The 19,015-nt window shown below is 45.7% G+C and overlaps 1 protein-coding gene across 1 annotated transcript in view; it reads left to right on the forward strand.

The window, feature by feature from the left end:
• Positions 1-19,015, forward strand: part of CCN4 (cellular communication network factor 4) — a 131,208-nt gene that overhangs the window by 101,120 nt on the left and 11,073 nt on the right. The window contains exon 2 of the mRNA XM_089685947.1: positions 8,279-8,555. Within this exon, the coding sequence (XP_089542073.1) occupies positions 8,279-8,555 (277 nt within the window). The remainder of the gene's footprint in view (positions 1-8,278; positions 8,556-19,015) is intronic.

Consider the following 19,015-nt stretch of genomic DNA (forward strand, 5'->3'; position numbering starts at 1 on the left):
TATGTTTTATAGCAAAAAGTAAATAATATTTTTTACTTTACACCTATTGGGATTTTTTTTAGCTAAGACATGGAGAAGAATACATTTTGGACTCAATTTTTGAAAAAATTTTATTTAAAAAATTTTTTTTACTGGACATGTTTAATAGCAAAAAGTCAAGAATATTATTTTTTTCTAAATTGTCGGTCTTTTTTTTGTTTATAAATAAAAACGTACAGGCAATCAAATACCAGCAGAAGAACGCTCTATTTGTGGGGAAAAAAGAACTGAAATTTCACTTGGGTGCAGCGTTGCATGACCACGCAATTGTCAGTTAAAGTAACGCAGCGCCATATCGCAAAAAAAATGGCCTGGTCAGAAAGGGGAGGTTAATCCTCTGGAGGGCAAGTGGTTAAAGGTGGAGCTTAAAAAAAATGAAAAAAAAATCAGAGCTCATCATGTGATTGGACCAAACTGGATCAAAAAGAGGTAAGTACACACATCTTTTTTTACACAGTGTATGCAAGATAGGTAGGAGGAGGAGAAAGTAAAGCAGGCCATACATGGGTCGAACTCTGAACGATTTTTTGATCGAAAATCAAAAACATTGATCGTTCTGTAATCCAATAGTGTCACCAATGATTTCAAAAATCGGCATTTTTCACAAATTTTCCAGCATGCCCGATAAAAGAAATTGGGAGGAACCACAAAAATTGGCCGGTCCCATTTCCCCACTAACAGAGCGAAAATTGGCCGATTATTCTTAGGTCCAATTTTCAAACGAAAAATCGTTCGGAAATCGACCCATGTATGTAGATTAACACCTGACAACAAAAAATAACTCAGTTTTGTACTTAAAAAAAAAATCAACACAATTAAAAGTACTGATCAAAATGAATAAAAATGAAAAAAAAATGGTAAAAATGATTACTCGCGGTGGCTGTGCAAATGCTGTGACTTTTGCACAGAGAATGTTGCTCTGCAGTGTGAAATGAACACATTGGAGTTAAACCCATGCTGTATTTTTCAGGGTGAAACAAGGTGACATCGCCATCTAGTGCTCACCATGAAAACAACACCTAAGTGTACATTTCTTGATGGATCCTGTTATTTCCTTCTTGCTGTAAAATGTTGGTTTAAAGTGTTACTAAACCCAGGACCATGCATTCACTATATCTGGTCTCCCTGGACCCTGCATTCACTATATCTGGTCTCCCTGGACCCTGCATTCACTATATCTGGTCTCCCCGGACCCTGCATTCACTATATCTGGTCTCCCCGGACCCTGCATTCAATATATCTGGTCTCCCCGGACCCTGCATTCGCTATATCTGGTCTCCCCGGACCCTGCATTCACTATATCTGGTCTACCCGGACCCTGCATTCACTATATCTGGTCTCCCCGGACCCTGCATTCACTATATCCGGTCTCCTCGGACCCTGCATTCACTATATCCGGTCTCCCCGGACCCCGCATTCACTATGTCTGGTCTCCCCGGACCCTGCATTCACTATATCTGGTCTCCCTGGACCCTGCGTCCACTATATCTGGTCTCCCCGGACCCTGCGTCCACTATATCTGGTCTCCCCGGACCCTGCGCCCACTATATCTGGTCTCCCCGGACCCTGCGTCCACTATATCTGGTCTCCCCGGACCCTGCATTCACTATATCTGGTCTACCCCGGACCCTGCATTCACTATATCCGGTCTCCCCGGACCCTGCATTCACTATATCCGGTCTCCCCGGACCCTGAGTTCACTATATCCGATCTCCCTGGACTCTGCGTTCACTATATCCGGTCTCCCAGGACTCTGCGTTCACTATATCCGGTCTCCCCGGACCCTGCATTCACTATATCCGGTCTACCCGGACTCTGCATTCACTAAATCCGGTCTCCCCGGACTCTGCATTCACTATATCTGGTCTCCCCGGACCCTGCATTCACTATATCCGGTCTCCCCGGACCCTGCATTTACTATATCCGGTCTCCCCGGACCCTGCATTCACTATATCTGGTCTACCCGGACCCTGCATTCACTATAACTGGTCTACCCAGACCCTGCATTCACCATATCTGGTCTCCCCGGACCCTGCATTCACTATATCTAGTCTCCCCAGACCCCACATTCACTATATCTGGTATGGGGTATGGCGGTAATCAGGATGCTGGTATGGGGTATGGCGGTGATCAGGATGTTGGTATGGGGTATGGCGGTGATCAGGATGCTGGTATGGGGTATGGCGGTAATCAGGATGCTGGTATGGGGTATGGTGGTGATCAGGACGCTGGTATGGGGTATGGCGATGATCAGGACACTGGTATGGGGTATGGTGGTATTCAGGATGCTGGTATCGGGTATGATGGTGATCAGGATGCTGGTATGGGGTATGGAAAGCAAAGCAATACATAGCAATGTGCTGACACAGTAAAACACACACACAGCACACAGTTAACCCTTTGATTGCCTCACATGTTAACCCCTTCTTGCCCAGTGTCATTAGTACAGTGTCAGTGCTTTTTATTAGCACTGATCACTGTATTAGTGCCATTGGGGATGTCAGTGACACCAAGTCAGTTCCCCCCAGTGTCAGAATGCCCGCCACAGTCCCGCTATAAGTCGCTGATCGCCTCCATTAATAATATTAAAAAAAGAAAAAAAATCCAGTATATATATATACCACCATTTGTAGATGTTAGAACTTTTAAGTAAACCAATTAATTTACACGTATTGGGATTTTTTGTCCTAAATTTATGATGAAATTTGATTTTATACATTTTTTTACTGGATATGTTTTATAGCAAAAAGCAAAAAATATTTTTTTTCTCAAAATTTTCGGGTTTTTTTTGTTTTTAGTGCAAAAAATAAAAACACAGAGGCAGTAAAATACCACCGAACGAAAACGTTACTTGTGGGAAACAAAGGACGCAAATTTCATTTGGTAGCAGTGTTGCATGACCGCTCAATTGTCAGTTAAAGTAACACAGCAATAAGTGGTTGATTTTCAGGCTTGTGTTATGGCAGCCATGTGCAGTGGCGGTGACGGTCTGCCTGGACTGCACTGCGCTCCTGGATAGCCCCCGGCCTCAGACATGTATTATCCAACTATTCTGGGTGATGTCACATCTCTGGAATGTACATGGAAGCCGTCCAGATGAAAAAAAAATAAAAAATTCCCCGTAACGTGTTCTTGATGTGTCCTAGGAGCCGGCCTCGTATGTTTCAGGCTCCATGCGGTGGAGGTAATGACTTTCCTTTCATCTTCTGATACTTTTAGAAGCCATTAGAAAAGAAGAACAATCTTTGCCAAGCCTCTCGAGGGGGGGGGCGAATTGCGGGCTGCGGCTCGGTGATTGACATAATCCCATACGGACGCCGCGTATTAAGCGCACGATGCGTTTCCTCATATTTCCACGACTGCTGTTCGGGGTGAAAAGCTCCGGGCTTAACGCAGATTTTACCATTGGGTCTGAGATGGGTGGAAAGCCATCAATGTGTGCCACCGGCTGCGGGCACGGCCTGTCATTTATCAGAAACTCGAAATTGGAACTGGAATGTATTTCTCAGGAAGAAAACATTTTAAGCTTCGAATGAGTCGAAGTGATTTATAATGTGATTCGTAATATATATAGTGAGAGAGCCCCTGAGTGAGTACAGGAGAGCCTGCGTGACCCTGGAGGATCCCAGTTACAGCTGAACTTTATATTTTGCCCTCCCTGGTTCCTCCTTTCCTTCCTCAGCAACATCCCAATGCAAACAAAAACCTTTCCATTATCATTACATACTTTATTTTAGACCCATTGATTTACTCACTGGGTCTCTGTGCTTCTCTGTGCAGTGCAGGCAGATCATGGCTGGTAGAAAAGTGCTGTACATAGTTTCAGAAACATATACTTCTCTCAAGAGCCTCAGCCCTGCTGCAAGACGTTGGCTGACTCTTAGGAGGGCTTATGCAAAGGTCAAAATGCCCTGATGGGTGGGTGTCAGTCTGGGGGAGTGGGTGTTCCTAGGCAGGCTGTAATTGAACTCAGACCACCCCACAGTATGAATCCTTAACCACGACTCTCTGAATACCATCTTTTAGACAGTTTTCTATCCATTTACATACAGATGTTTCCAAGCCCGTAGACTTTACCTTACACCAGGGGCGGACTGACCATTTGGAAACTCGGGCACCGCCCGTGGGACCGGGTCAGTAGGGGGCCCCATGAGATGCCCCTGGTACCTTTTTAATAGACTTTTTTGAGTTTGGGCAAGGACACAGGGGCCCCATGATCCCCTATTGCCCGGGGCCCCGTGAGTTGTCAGTCCGCCCCTGCCTTACACATTAGCCGTGTGTGGGGAATGCTTTTGCATTTTTTTCATTTGCACTCACATGGCCCCACCCATCACATCTGTCTGGCACCACCAACACAGATGTGAACCTAGGGTTAGGGGCCTGCATGCTCAGACCGGACCTTTTTACCCCCGGTTCACATCTATGCGGCCGTGCTGGAACACTTTTGCAAAATCCAAGTATACCACGTCCACCGCCACCCCTTTGTCCAAGTATACCACGTCCACCACCACCCCTCTGTCCAAGTATACCACGTCCACCGCCACCCCTCTGTCCAAGTATACCACGTCCACCGCCACCCCTCTGTCCAAGTATACCACGTCCACCGCCACCCCTCTGTCCAAGTATACCAAGTCCACCCCACCCCTCTGTCCAAGTATACCACGTCCACCCCACCCCTCTGTCCAAGTATACCACGCCCACCGCCACCCCTCTGTCCAAGTATACCACGCCCACCGCCACCCCTCTGTCCAAGTATACCACGTCCACCCCACCCCTCTGTCCAAGTATACCACGTCCACCGCCACCCCTCTGTCCAAGTATACCATGTCCACCGCCACCCCTCTGTCCAAGGATACCACGTCCACCGCCACCCTTCTGTCCAAGGATACCACGTCCACCGCCACCCCTCTGTCTAAGGATACCACATCCACAGCCACCCCTCTGTCCAAGTATACCACGTCCACCACCACCCCTCTGTCCAAGTATACCACGTCCACCGCCACCCCTTTGTCCAAGTATACCACGTCCACCGCCACCCCTCTGTCCAAGTACACCATGTCCACCGCCACCCCTCTGTCCAAGTACACCACGTCCACCGCCACCCCTCTGTCCAAGTACACCACGTCCACCGCCACCCCTCTGTCCAAGTATACCACGTCCACCGCCACCCCTCTGTCCAAGTATACCATGTCCACCGCCACCCCTCTGTCCAAGGATACCACGTCCACCGCCACCCTTCTGTCCAAGGATACCACGTCCACCGCCACCCCTCTGTCTAAGGATACCACATCCACAGCCACCCCTCTGTCCAAGTATACCACGTCCACGACCACCCCTCTGTCCAAGTATACCACGTCCACCGCCACCCCTCTGTCCAAGTATACCACATCCACCGCCACCCCTCTGTCCAAGTATACCACGTCCACAGCCACCCCTCTGTCCAAGTATACCACGTCCACAACCACCCCTCTGTCCAAGTATACCACGTCCACCGCCACCCCTCTGTCCAAGTATACCACGCCCACAGCCACCCCTCTGTCCAAGTATACCACGCCCACAGCCACCCCTCTGTCCAAGTATACCACGTCCACCGCCACCCCTCTGTCCAAGTATACCACGTCCACCGCCACCCCTCTGTCCAAGTATACCACGTCCACCGCCACCCCTCTGTCCAAGTATACCACGTCCACCGCCACCCCTCTGTCCAAGTATACCACGTCCACCACCACCCCTCTGTCCAAGTATACCACGTCCACAGCCACCCCTCTGTCCAAGTATACCACGTCCACAGCCACCCCTCTGTCCAAGTATACCACGTCCACAGCCACCCCTCTGTCCAAGTATACAATGTCCACCACCACCCCTCTGTCCAAGTATACAATGTCCACCACCACCCCTCTGTCCAAGTATACCTCGTCCACAGCCACCCCTCTGTCCAAGTATACAACGTCCACCGCCACCCCTCTGTCCAAGTATACCACGTCCACAGCCACCCCTCTGTCCAAGTATACAATGTCCACCACCACCCCTCTGTCCAAGTATACAATGTCCACCACCACCCCTCTGTCCAAGTATACCTCGTCCACAGCCACCCCTCTGTCCAAGTATACAACGTCCACCGCCACCCCTCTGTCCAAGTATACCACGTCCACAGCCACCCCTCTGTCCAAGTATACAATGTCCACCGCCACCCCTCTTGTCCAAGGTTTTGCTCGCCCCCTAATAAAAAGAAATCAGATTTGTTTGACAACTTCTGTCTTACATGAATCCATGCTGTCTGTTGCTTAAAATATTGTTTTCCAGCAAGAGCTCATCTATGTGGTCTTTTATTAAACTCTCCAGTATCTTCCCAACTATAGAAGTTAAACTAACAGGTCTATAATTACTTGGTAAAGATTTTGACCCCTTAAATATTGGCACCACATTGGCGTTACACCAATCCAGTGGTACTATGTCAGTCATTAAAGAGTCCCTAACAATTAGAAACAATGGCTTTGGAATGACAGAGCTCATCTCTTTAAGGCCCCGTGGGTGTATGCCATCCGGTCCAGGTGCTTTATTCACCTTTATTCTGTCTAAATATTTTTGGATCATATCAATTGTGAGCCAATGTGGATCATCTGGAGCTGTGTCAATACCATGCCCATTATGGACAAGAGCTCCCCCATGCTCCTTTGTATTCACAGAGCTGAAGAAGGTATAAACCTCCCTGGCGGTATGATTCTTTCCGATTTTTTGTGCTGAAAGTGGTACCATTTTTTTGCATGGAAATATGTAGTTTTTTATTGTAGGCTGTAATTTTTAGGAATAACTCACTGAAATCTGTCCGAACAAGAGTCTAGTAAACATCCCGGGTATGATAAAATTTGAAACACGAAATCATAAATTATAATTTAATAAATAATCATAAAAAATAATAATATAATAATAATAAATTTAATTCAATAATATAATCAAACGAAAAACACTGAAATTTGAAATACAGAGGCAAATTCGCACACCGCTGAGCAAAGTCGCAAAATCGTTTTCAGCGTCTGATGAGGAATTTCCCCCACGAATCATTATCACTCAATTCTGCAAGTGGTTCTGATTTACTATCGCTGTTCTCTAGCCGGTCTAAAACCGCTTTTGACTTAAAGGGACACTTTTTGGACGCCATGGACGTTTCTCAGTTTCCAGGCAGAAAGAACAGTAGAAATGCAGGCAGGGGACAGGACAAAGCACTCGGGACAAAATGTATGTGAAATGGTTTGATACAGCAATGTTTTACTATGTAATAATCATTTTTAAAAAAATGAAATTTTTTTAAAATTTCAAATTTGCCGCCGGTTCCAGCGCCCGTATGTCCCGACATCACAGGGACCGGAACACGGAAGCCGGATGCCGGCATCGGCCGGAGGAGATGGCCAAGGACGCTGCAGGGGACACATCGCGGGAGCGCAGGACAAGGTAAGTGCTGCAGGGACTCCCTGAGCAACGCCGCATGGTAATCCCGAGTGTAGCTCGGGGTTACCGCTTTTGGTACAGAAACCTTACCCCGAGCTACACTCGGGAATACCGCTAAGGAGGTTAAATAAATTTGCCTTCTCTTTGTCCTCAGTCACCCACTCTAGATTATTTTGTTACCCCCGGTTCACATATATGCGGCTGTGCGGGCCGTGTTTTGCAGGGGCACGAGAGCTCATTCATTTGAATGGACTCCCATACCCGTGACACGCAGGGAAAGAAGTCCCTGCACTTCTTTGGAAAACGCAGCCCGCATGGGAACCTCAGTTCCCAGTACGTTTGCGTTTTCCAGTGCGGTGGCGTGCCATTAGAACTAATGGCATCCACCCGCGGGTCCACATTTCTCTGTGCATGTGGTGCGGCTACATGGATTTTCGTGCGGATCCACAGGGAACCTAGAGTTACTGTTGTCCTTGCTCTCACAGCTGTTTGCTTTCAGTGCCATTAGTCATTTTCTACCTGAGCACTATATGGAAGAACACATCACCACCATCCTTTTAGACAAGCATGCTCAAGAAACTAATCAGCAGATTGCACAGTTAAGGTCTGCATCCAGTGGCCCACAGGACTGACTCATCAGTCTATACAGCCAGTGCAGAGTTGGGCCTGGTCTGATGTAGTGATTGTACAATCCATCCAGCAACCCATCCAGGTTTTGCTGTTTTTTTTCCTCATGCTGATACAACCCACAACTCATTTTTGCTGAAAAGTTTTTTTTTTGTGTCATTTACAGGTCATTCTACAACACACGACCACAATGCCTCCAACCCCTGCTGTTACAGAAGATTATGTTCGGGTCCAGTACTGTAAGTGGCCATGTGAGTGCCCCCCAACCACCCCTGTGTGTCCCCCTGGGGTCAGTCTGGTCACAGATGGCTGCGACTGCTGCAAGACCTGCGCCAGGCAGCGAGGAGAGAACTGCACGGAGGCAGACATGTGTGACCCGCACAAAGGACTTTATTGTGACTACAGCAGGGACATGCCTAGGTATGAAGTAGGTGTCTGCGGACGTAAGTATCATAAATATTTTATGCGTTTTTGTGCATGTCATTACTTATTTGCATTAAATGGTCAATCCTTTCACTACCAGTGCTGGGTGGCTGACAGCTTCTTGTGTCTCTCAGACATTGTGAGATATTTTTGTCTGGGTTCCCAGCTTGTGCACTTGCTGTGAAGGGGGAGGTTAATATATACTATACTGCCAAAAGTATTGGGCCGCCCTCCAAATCATTGGATTCAGGTGTTCCAAGCACCTCCATGGTCACAGGTGTATAAAATCAAGCCCCTAGGCATGCAGACTGCTTCTACAAACATTTGTGAAAGAATGGGTCGCTCTCAGGAGCTCAGTGACTCCAAGCGTGGTCCTGTGATAGGTTGTCACCTGTGCAATAAGTCCATCCGTGACATTTCCTGGCTACTAAATATTCCACGCTCAACTGTTAGTGGGATTATAACAAAGTGGAAGCAACTGGGAACAATAGCAACTCAACCACCAAGTGGTAGGCCACGTAAAATGACAGAGCGGGGTCAGTGCATGTTGAAGCGCACAGTGAGCAGAAGTCACCAACTGTCTGCAGAGTCAATAGCTAAAGACCTCCAAACTTCATGTGGCCTTCAGATGAGCACAACAACAATGTGTAGAGAGCTTCATAGAATGGGTTTCCATGGCCGAGCAGCTGCATCCAAGCCTTACATCACCAAGTGCAATGCAAAGCGTTGGATGCCGTGGTGTAAAGCACGCCGCCACTGGACTCTAGAGCAGTGGAGATGTGTTCTCTGGAGTGACCAATAACGCTTCTCTGTATGGCAATCTGATGGGCATGTCTAGGTTTGGTGGTTGCCAGGAGAACGGTACTTGCCTGACTGTATTGTGGCAAGTGTAAAGTTTGGTGGAGGGGGGATTATGGTGTGGGGTTGCTTTTGAAAGGTTGGGCTTGGCCCCCTATTTCCAGTGAAGGGAACTCTTAAGCGTCAGCATACCAAGACATTTTGGACAATTTCATGCTCCCAACTTTGTGGGAAGAGTTTGGGGATGGCCCCTTTCTGTTCCAACATGACTGCGCACCAGTGCACAAAGCAAGGTCCATAAAGACATGGATGAGTACGTTTGGGGTGGAGGAACTTGACTGGCCTGCACAGAGTCCTGACCTCAACCTGATAGAACACCTTTGGGATGAATTAGAGCGGAGACTGTGAGCCAGGCCTTCTCGTCCGACATCAGTGCCTGACCTCACAAATGTGCTTCTGGAAAAATGGTCAAACCTTCCCATAGACACCCTCCTAAACCTTGTGGACGGCCTTCCCAGAAGAGTTGAAGCTGTTATAGCTGCAAAGGGCGGGGCCAACTCAATATTGAACCCTACGGACTAACACATGGCTGCCATTAAAGTTCATGTGCGTGTAAAGGCCGGCCGACCAATACTTTTGGCAATATAGTGTAAAAGGGATTTCCTTCTGGTTTATACTTCTGTATCCTCCTTAGGGGGGTTTCTCTTCACTTTTTATCCATGTGACGCCAGTGAGGGGGATTTCCCTTTACTTTTCATCCATGTGACACCAGTGAGGGGGATTTCCCCTCACTTTTTATCCATGTGACACCAGTGAGGGGGATTTCCCTTCACTTTTTATCCATGTGACACCAGTGAGGGGGATTTCCCTTCACTTTTTATCCATGTGACACCAGTGAGAGGGATTTCCCTTCACTTTTTATCCATGTGACACCAGTGAGGGGGATTTCCCTTCACTTTTTATCCATGTGACACCAGTGAGGGGGATTTCCCCTCACTTTTTATCCATGTGACACCAGTGAGGGGGATTTCCCCTCACTTTTTATCCATGTGACACCAGTGAGGGGGATTTCCCCTCACTTTTTATCCATGTGACACCAGTGAGGGGGATTTCCCCTCACTTTTTATCCATGTGACACCAGTGAGGGGGATTTCCCCTCACTTTTCATCCATGTGACACCAGTGAGGGGGATTTCCCTTCACTTTTTATCCATGTGACACCAGTGAGGGGGATTTCCCTTCACTTTTTATCCATGTGACACCAGTGAGGGGGATTTCCCTTCACTTTTTATCCATGTGACACCAGTGAGGGGGATTTCCCTTCACTTTTCATCCATGTGACACCAGTGAGGGGGATTTCCCTTCACTTTTTATCCATGTGACACCAGTGAGGGGGATTTCCCTTCACTTTTTATCCATGTGACACCAGTGAGGGGGATTTCCCTTCACTTTTTATCCATGTGACACCAGTGAGCGGGATTTCCCTTCACTTTTTATCCATGTGACACCAGTGAGGGGAATTTCCCTTCACTTTTTATCCATGTGACACCAGTGAGGGGGATTTCCCCTCACTTTTTATCCATGTGACACCAGTGGGGTCGCTGGAACAGGAAGACACAGACAGCAAAATAATAAGCTATTCTTACTATATTTTGAAATGTGTTTTTGATACTATGGGTCCAGTGGAGAGGTTTCCCATTGCTTCCTGTCCCTGTGACCCCCCCTGACACCAGGACAGGAAGGGAAAGGGGAAATTAACCTCATGGGGACACAGACAGGAAAAAAAAACTAACAGAGTTTCTAACCTTTCCACACAACAACTTTCCTATCAAACAAAAACAATCCAACAAACAGTTGCTAATTGATAATTGTTTTGTATAATAGATTGTCTGCAAGTATCATTGTGTATATACAATGTAACAATGTATTGCTTTATTGTATTTACTATTTCACTCATAGTAGATGAAAGACCTATGATTGTAGTTTGACAATGAGCATTGCACATGTGCATGACGCCTGAGATCACATGACATAGTGTGAATGGGGCCTAAATCAACATATGATATCACTTCTAGAAACTTTACAAGTTATTTAACAAAAAATGTATTCCTGTTTCACCCCTTATTAACCCATAGTTAACCCTAATCCACCCTAATTAGCTTCTTTCTCCTATGCTATTATTTTTCTGCTGATTTTTTTCTTCCCATTTAAACCATTAGCCGCCCGGCCTATAGCCGTTTGGCGGCCGCAAAAATGCATTAGATTTCCGGGGTATACGCCATTTGGTGTCCTCCCGCACATGCGCAGTTCGCGCGGCTGCAGAGGTGCGCAGCGGCGTGATCTATCACCGGCCGTGTACCTCGGACACGGCCGATGACAGATCTGAGTACCAGCCCCTGTTGCCGATACCATGTGACCAATCACAGCAGGTCACATGAGTGTTGTATACAATGGATGGCTTCATTCATGCCATCCATTGTATACTAGTGTCTAGCTGTGAATGGTCACAGCAGGTCACATGCACATGTCATGTGATTAGCTGTGGCCAAATCACAGCTAAGCACAAAAAAAAAAAAAAAAAAAAATATGAATCGATGTCATTCAGGTAAATGCTTGCTTATAGCAAAGTAATTCTTTGCTATAAGCAAATTGTGTAAAAAAAAAAAAAATACTGATCACTTCCCCAAAGTAGAACATTGTACTACTTTGGTCATAGTAAAATATGAAATAAAAATCTTAAAAAAAAATGTAATAAAAAATTAAAAATAATAATAATAAAAAAAAATATATATATATATATTTTTTTCATACTGTCACCAGTCAGTGTCCCTTTTCACCGCCATGCCAGTTATATGATGATTCTGTACTGCACTGGTGACAGTATGTAAAAAAAAAAATAGTGAAAATAATTTTTTTAATTTTTTAATTTTCCGAAAAATTATGACAAAAAAAATACAACTTCAAAAAACTCTCCATGCCTCTTATGAAGTACGTCGGACTGTCTACTTTGCAAAAAGGGGTCATTTGGGGATATCTGTACTGTTCTGACATTCTTGGACCTCAAGAAATTAGATTGGCTGTCAGTACTTCAGGATTGATCAATATTCAGATCTATACCATAGTTTGTGAACTCTATAACTTTCCTACAAACTAAATAATACATCCTAATTTGGGTTATTTTCACCAAAGACATGTAGCAGAATACATCTCGGCCTAAATTTATGAAGAACAATTATTTATTTGTAAACTTGTATAACAGAAACAAAGAAAAACGTGTTTTTTTTTCAAAATTTTTGGTCTTTTTTTGTTAATTTAGCAAAAAATAAAAACCCCAGCGGTGATTAAATACCACCAAAAGAAAGCTCTAGTTGTGTGAAGAAAATTATAAAATTTTAGTTTGGGTACAATGTTGTATGACCGCGCAATTGTCATTCAAAGTGTGAGAGTGCTGAAACCTGAAAAATGGCCTGGGCAGGAAGGTGTAAAATTGCCCGGTATTGAAATGGTTAAATTACTGAGTTTTGTTTTTCCTTTTTTATTTGTGTTAAGGTGTTACGTAATAGAAAAATACAAAAAAATTAAAAAAAAAAAGCCTTTATTTCCAAAAACAAACCTTGCCATGCTTTGTGCCAGAATCCTCATTTTACTGTGATTTTAAATCATGTATACTTTTATTTACAGTAAAACTATTTTTAGGAAAAAAAAACTGACATTGGTCAAAACAGAAACAAAATATTTTTTTTTGAATGTGTATAGAAGTGTAACAATTTTAATCGTTTTTGGTAAACAATATTGCCAAAGGAAAGCCTAGTTAAAAAAAAGAACAATGTATTTATTGTTGTGTTATCTTAAAACAGCACTAAACCCAAAAGCGAACAATTATTACATCGCAGTTTACCAATTCTTAGATGTGGTGGCTACATTAGTTTTCTTTTTTAGGTTCTCTTTCCTTTATTTACACCTGGTGATCTGGCCAGTAAGTGTGTTGTTTTTCAAGCTGTCCTGCAGATGTAGCAGTTGGAGGGCTGAGGGAAACAATTTACTACTGACAGGGGTGCTTACAATGGTCAGATTTTATTTAGTCATGTAAAACCTTTATAGAAAAAAAAACATTTTCTGTTACTGCTTATTAAGTGTTAGCTGGAGTTTGGCTTCAATTTGTTAGTGAATCTAAATCTGCTAGTTCATCCAACACTCCCTTCCCCCAGACTGACAATGCTGCTCTCCAAAGGTGCCCCCTGTGCTCCTTCAGGGGAGGCACTCTAATACAGGAGGAGGTGTGTTACTGGCCAGATCACCAAGTGAAAACAGAAAAAGACTAAAAAAGAAAACTATTGCAGCCACCACATCTCATCTAATTAAACTCTCTCCTGGCTCTCATCCTACCTGTCACAATGCTCTTTCAGCGTTATCTACAATGCTACCACCTCCCCCTCACTCCCCCTCTCTGTCGGGGTCCCTCAAGGCTCCGTCCTCGGGCCCCTTCTCTTCTCCATCTACACCTCCTCCCTTGACCAACTGATACACTCCCACGGCTTCAACTACCACCTATATGCCAATGACACACAAATCTATCTCTCAACCCCCCACCTCCCCCCCTCAGTCTCCGCCCGAATCACACACCTACTGAGCGACATATCAGACTGGATGTCGCTCCACTTCCTCAAACTGAACCTCTCCAAAACCGAGCTTCTAGTCTTCCCCCCAGCCTGGACACCACCCCCCATTGACTTCTCCATCAAGTCCAACAACGCCACCATCAGGCCCACCCCGCAAGCCAGAGTACTTGGTGTCATTCTTGACTCCAATCTGTCCTTCCAGCCCCAAGTCCAATTGCTAACAAACTCATGTAGACTCCACCTCCGCAACATCGCCAAAATCTGCACATTCCTAACCCCAGAAACCACTAAACAGCTCATCCACTCCCTCATCATATCACGACTCGACTACTGCAACTCCCTCCTCACTGGCCAGCCTCGCTGCTGGGTATCCCCGCTTCATCACCGACCTAATATCCAAATACCACCCAAAACGCACTCTCCGCTCCTCACAAGACCCCCTTCTCTCTAGTTCCCTGGTCTCCTCCTCCCATGCCCGCCTCCAGGACTTCTCCAGAGCATCACCCAATCTCTGGAACTCCCTACCCCAATCCATCAGACTGTCACCTACTCTCCTCTCTTTTAGGCACACCCTGTAAATGCACCTCTTCGGGGAAGCCTACCCCACCCCCTGCTAATTGCCCATCTCCTCCACTCTTCCTACCACTCCATCCCCCACAGCTTTTCCTCCCGTACCACTATCCCCTCCCTCCTAGATTGTAAGCTCCAAGGAGCAGGGCCCTTGAACCCCTCGTGAATCACATTGTATTGTTACTGTACTGTCTCATGTATTGTCTCCCATTGTAATGTACAGTGCTGAGCGAACTATTGGCGCTATATAAATACTGTATAATAATAATAAATAATAATGATTGGTAAGCTGCAATATATTACATTTTTGGTTTTGGGTGTATTACCACTTTAAGTAATGACAACGTTATCACCCAATTAACTGTCCTTTAGCACAAATGTAAAAATTGCTCTGGTCCAATAAGGTTATGAGGAGTTGCAAGCTGAAGGGGTAAAATGATGAAGTTTAATCCCCTACATGACTGACTTTTTACATGTTTGCTGTTCTATGTCTTATTATTGGTTTTCAGACTTTTGCAGAATTTCCTTCTAGTGTCCACTTTTGTCAACCCAGCTAAATGATTGCTGAGATAAGATATACAGTAGATAAGATTAAGTAACCTCAGAAAAAGTTGTTTTTGATCAGTTTAAACAGGCATTGATTAGATTATTTATTATTAATAAATCATATATAAACACAAACAAAAATGTAATATATTGCAGGCAGGGGCGGACTGACAACTCATGGGGCCCCCGGGCAGTAGGGGATCATGGGGCCCCTGTGTCCTTGCCCAAACTCAAAAAAGCCTATGAAAAAGGTACCAGGGGCATCTCATGGGGCCCCCTACTGATCCCGGGCCCTCGGGCAGTGCCCGAGTTTCCAAATGGTCAGTCCACCGCTGATTGCAGGCTATCAATCCTTGGAGGTGGTGACTGCATTAGTTTTCTTCTTTTTAGCCTTTTTTCATTTATTTTAACCTGGTGATCTTGCCAGTGACACACTTCCTGTTTCAGTGTGGCTACACTCACTCCTCCACAGTACCTATGCAGGAGAAGCATAGCCACCCTTAGACAGCAGCCTTGTTGCCCTGTGCATAGGGTGGTGTTAGATTGACTAGTAGATTCAAAGCCAAACTCCAGCTAACACTTATAAGCAGTTACAGTTCACATAGTCTCTAACAGCAATATGGGTAAGACTGTAATTGCAGCGTCACACCATAATATTCATTCATTCATTCACCATAGTATAACAAAAACAAATATTTTACAAAAGCCAATGTGTTTTGGGGCTATACTCCACTCCATTCATCAGTAATTGGAATAATTGAAAGAACCTGTATTGAAGTCTAGTAAAACAGTTCACAACAAGTCCCACGGAAGCCCAACCAGGAACACTCATGGATGACAGAAGCATATGGGGAGCAGGTTTCAGTGGAGCTGACAATGTTTATCTTGAGGGGCAGAATATGGCTTGGCTGGTCCGAGGCCAAGTGAGGAGGATTCCAGGAAAAGTGACAGATCCCTAGGCTTTCCCTACTCATCTGGAACCTTTTCCTGTCGCTAATACTGTCCCTGACAGATGGCTAACTTGTCCCTACAGTATAAACACGCTAAATGCACACCAAACCCAAGAAACAGGGTCTTAAATAGACTCTGCCTGACCCAAGATGGCCACCACAGTCACATAGGCTTTCAGCATCCAACCGGATCTCTGTTCCAGTGACCCAGGAAACCATAAAGGAACCATGTTCCTCATGACTTTCTCTCCCTCTGCACTGCCGCTGCAGTTGAGCACCACCTACAGTGGAGAAATTAGATTTCACCTGCCCCCCCCCCCACACCTCTTGACAGACGCTGTTCTGATGACATGGCATGGCATGACAACAAAGTTCAAATAACATAGCCAGAATACTTTGCATGAAGCTGCACACTGTTGGACCACAAAGGGCGTCAAGACTCAGTGTCCTCTGTGGAATCATGTTGCAAGTAATCAGCTTCTGGTTGAGGTTCAGTAGCCACAGGAGGGTGGGAGCTATACGTATCCCCCATACACTCTTCACCTGGGCCCAACACAAACTCCTCAGACAGATCTGGACAGCCTGTGGTACTCTCTGGGCTGTCCGTATTCTTTGTGCTGCAGCTTTTTGCCTTTGGAGTGTCAGAACCCAGAGGTCCTAGCAGGAGAGGGGGCAGGTACCATTCCTCAGGCACGTCCTGTACTGGTGGGATATCTGCAGAGTTGAATGAGTCTCTGTCTCCAGCTGGTTTGTTAGAGCACTAGCCACTAAGCACACAAGGTCTCAATAAGTTGCGATGAAGACGTCTGTTAATGGGATTAGAGACTACATTGTACACTGGAGTTAGAGGGAAGGGCTGCTTCTTCACCCGATAAGGGGTACGTTCCCATTTAGGTCCCAGTTTGCTGCCTCTCTCGTTTTTTATATTTTTCACCAACACCTGGTCCAAGTGCTGGACATGGTTCTCAAAAGTCTTGGGGAAAATTATGATATCATCCAGATAGACTAACACAGTCTTGAATTTGAAGTCTCCCAAGCACCTTTCCATTAAAACATTGGAAAGTCCTGGGGGCAGCACTCAACCCAAAGGGCATGCGATTAAACTCAAACAGTCCCAAGGGTGTAATAGAGGCTGTCTTTTCACAATCCTGATCGCTTACCAGGACTTGGCAGTAGCCGCTTGCCTGGTCAAGGGTAGAAAAGTACTTTGCTTGCCCCAGTGCCATCAATGATTCCTCTACCCAAGGTAACAGATACCTGTTGTTTCAGAGAAGCCACATCCAAGCTGAGTTCCCTTAGTGTTGCATGTACGGTGGACAGTGGTGAGGTTCCAAAGCCTCTTTTTTACATATGCAGCGGATCATACTTTTTGATCACTGCTACCATTGCCTTCCACCACAATATTGTGGAACGAGATGGCTGGCTGTACTCTATTTCGCTCCTCCAAGACCATCCTGACTGGGTCTGCCTTCGGTCCTGCCACAAACTGACCCCTCAGTATGTGACCTGAGTCCAAGATTTCTACACAACCACGTGTATCCTTCTTCTCCAATCGTTTCTAGAGGTTCTGGAGCACCACTGCACAGTGCAGTGCATGCAGTCTTTGGACAAAGAATCTGTGAGTTAGCTCTAAAACCATAACATTGTCTAGGCCTCTAGGTTTGCTTGGTTTGTTCCAGTGTGGCCCGGTCTTTTTACCACAGAGTCATCACCGCTTGTTGGGGCGTCATCCTCCAAGGAGTTAATGGCTAGCTTTGCTTTCAACCAGATGTGAAGCTAGTACAAATGTACAGCTGTAACGGAACCGACCCCAGACTGCACTTGGGTACTTCCGTTAGACTACCGCTTCCCTGTCCGAACACCGACCACAGACACCACAGCAGACCATACAAGACTACACGACACCAGTCCAAGTAAACCAGGAAGTAGACTAGTTTATTTGAACACAGATACAAGATATATACACTCAAGGGGACAATACCCCCTCCCTGCATAATGATACAGGGCGGGGTAATCTACATTTAGTAACAAGAGACACACCAACAGACAGTCCCATCAGGAGGGCTGCTGGAGACACCCCCCACCAAGCAAATACCCATAAACACATACATCCCATAAGAGTTTGTTCCCAAGCCAGATACACAATAGAACAATGGGATGCAACCACATGGCATTAAACAATCAACAACCCCCCACCCCAATATAAGGACAGATCACCCTGTACCCCTAATAGGCACAGGGGGATTTACACATAAGAGGGATATGGGGAGCTGAGACAGGGGTCTCCCCACCTCTCCAAAGTGAGCTGTGTTCCACGGGCCCCCCACCCAAAGTTACTCCTGTCACAGCAGTGCTCTAGTCTCTCTCTCTAGACTGCACCTGTCTACAAACATTTTCAGACTCAAAGAATATTGGAATGTTTCTATTATTCAGTGTGTTGACACTGTATTTATTAGCAGTTAGATGGAAGGCAATATGGCAGCCTTACAAAACTTGGCAGGCACATCCAGCACTCTCACCGGTCTAGCAAAATTGGTCTCATTAGGGAATTAGATGGCTGATGTCTCCCTCCCGCCTGTCTCTGGTGGATGTAAGCTGGCCCTGGTGAAAGATTCAGAAGAGCCATGATCCTGGGCAAGAAAACTTTATCACTATCTCCCATATGGTGGGCCTGGATCTTTTTTCCCTATAGGCAAGAAGACATTGGGGTTGTTTTACTAAAGGTAAATATACTGTGCACTGCAAGTGCAGTTGCTTTATATCCAAAGGTAAGCACTGAAATGAGGCAAAGCTCTGCTGATTTCTTTCATTCAATCATGTGCAAGCAAAAATGCTGTTTTTTTTATTTTCCTTGCATGATCCCCCAAAAATCTAGAGCAACTGCTCTTTCAGTGCACTAGCAGTGCACAGTCTGTTTGCCTTTAGTAAGTCAACCCCGTTGCTTCTTCCTTTGCAGCAGTATACTGAACTTATTCTACTGTCTCATGGCCTTTCTCCT

Source organism: Staurois parvus, unplaced genomic scaffold (assembly GCF_062004578.1).
Source record: "Staurois parvus isolate SC_StPar_1 unplaced genomic scaffold, SC_StPar_1.0 ptg000389l, whole genome shotgun sequence".
In the NCBI taxonomy this organism is placed as follows: domain Eukaryota; kingdom Metazoa; phylum Chordata; class Amphibia; order Anura; family Ranidae; genus Staurois; species Staurois parvus.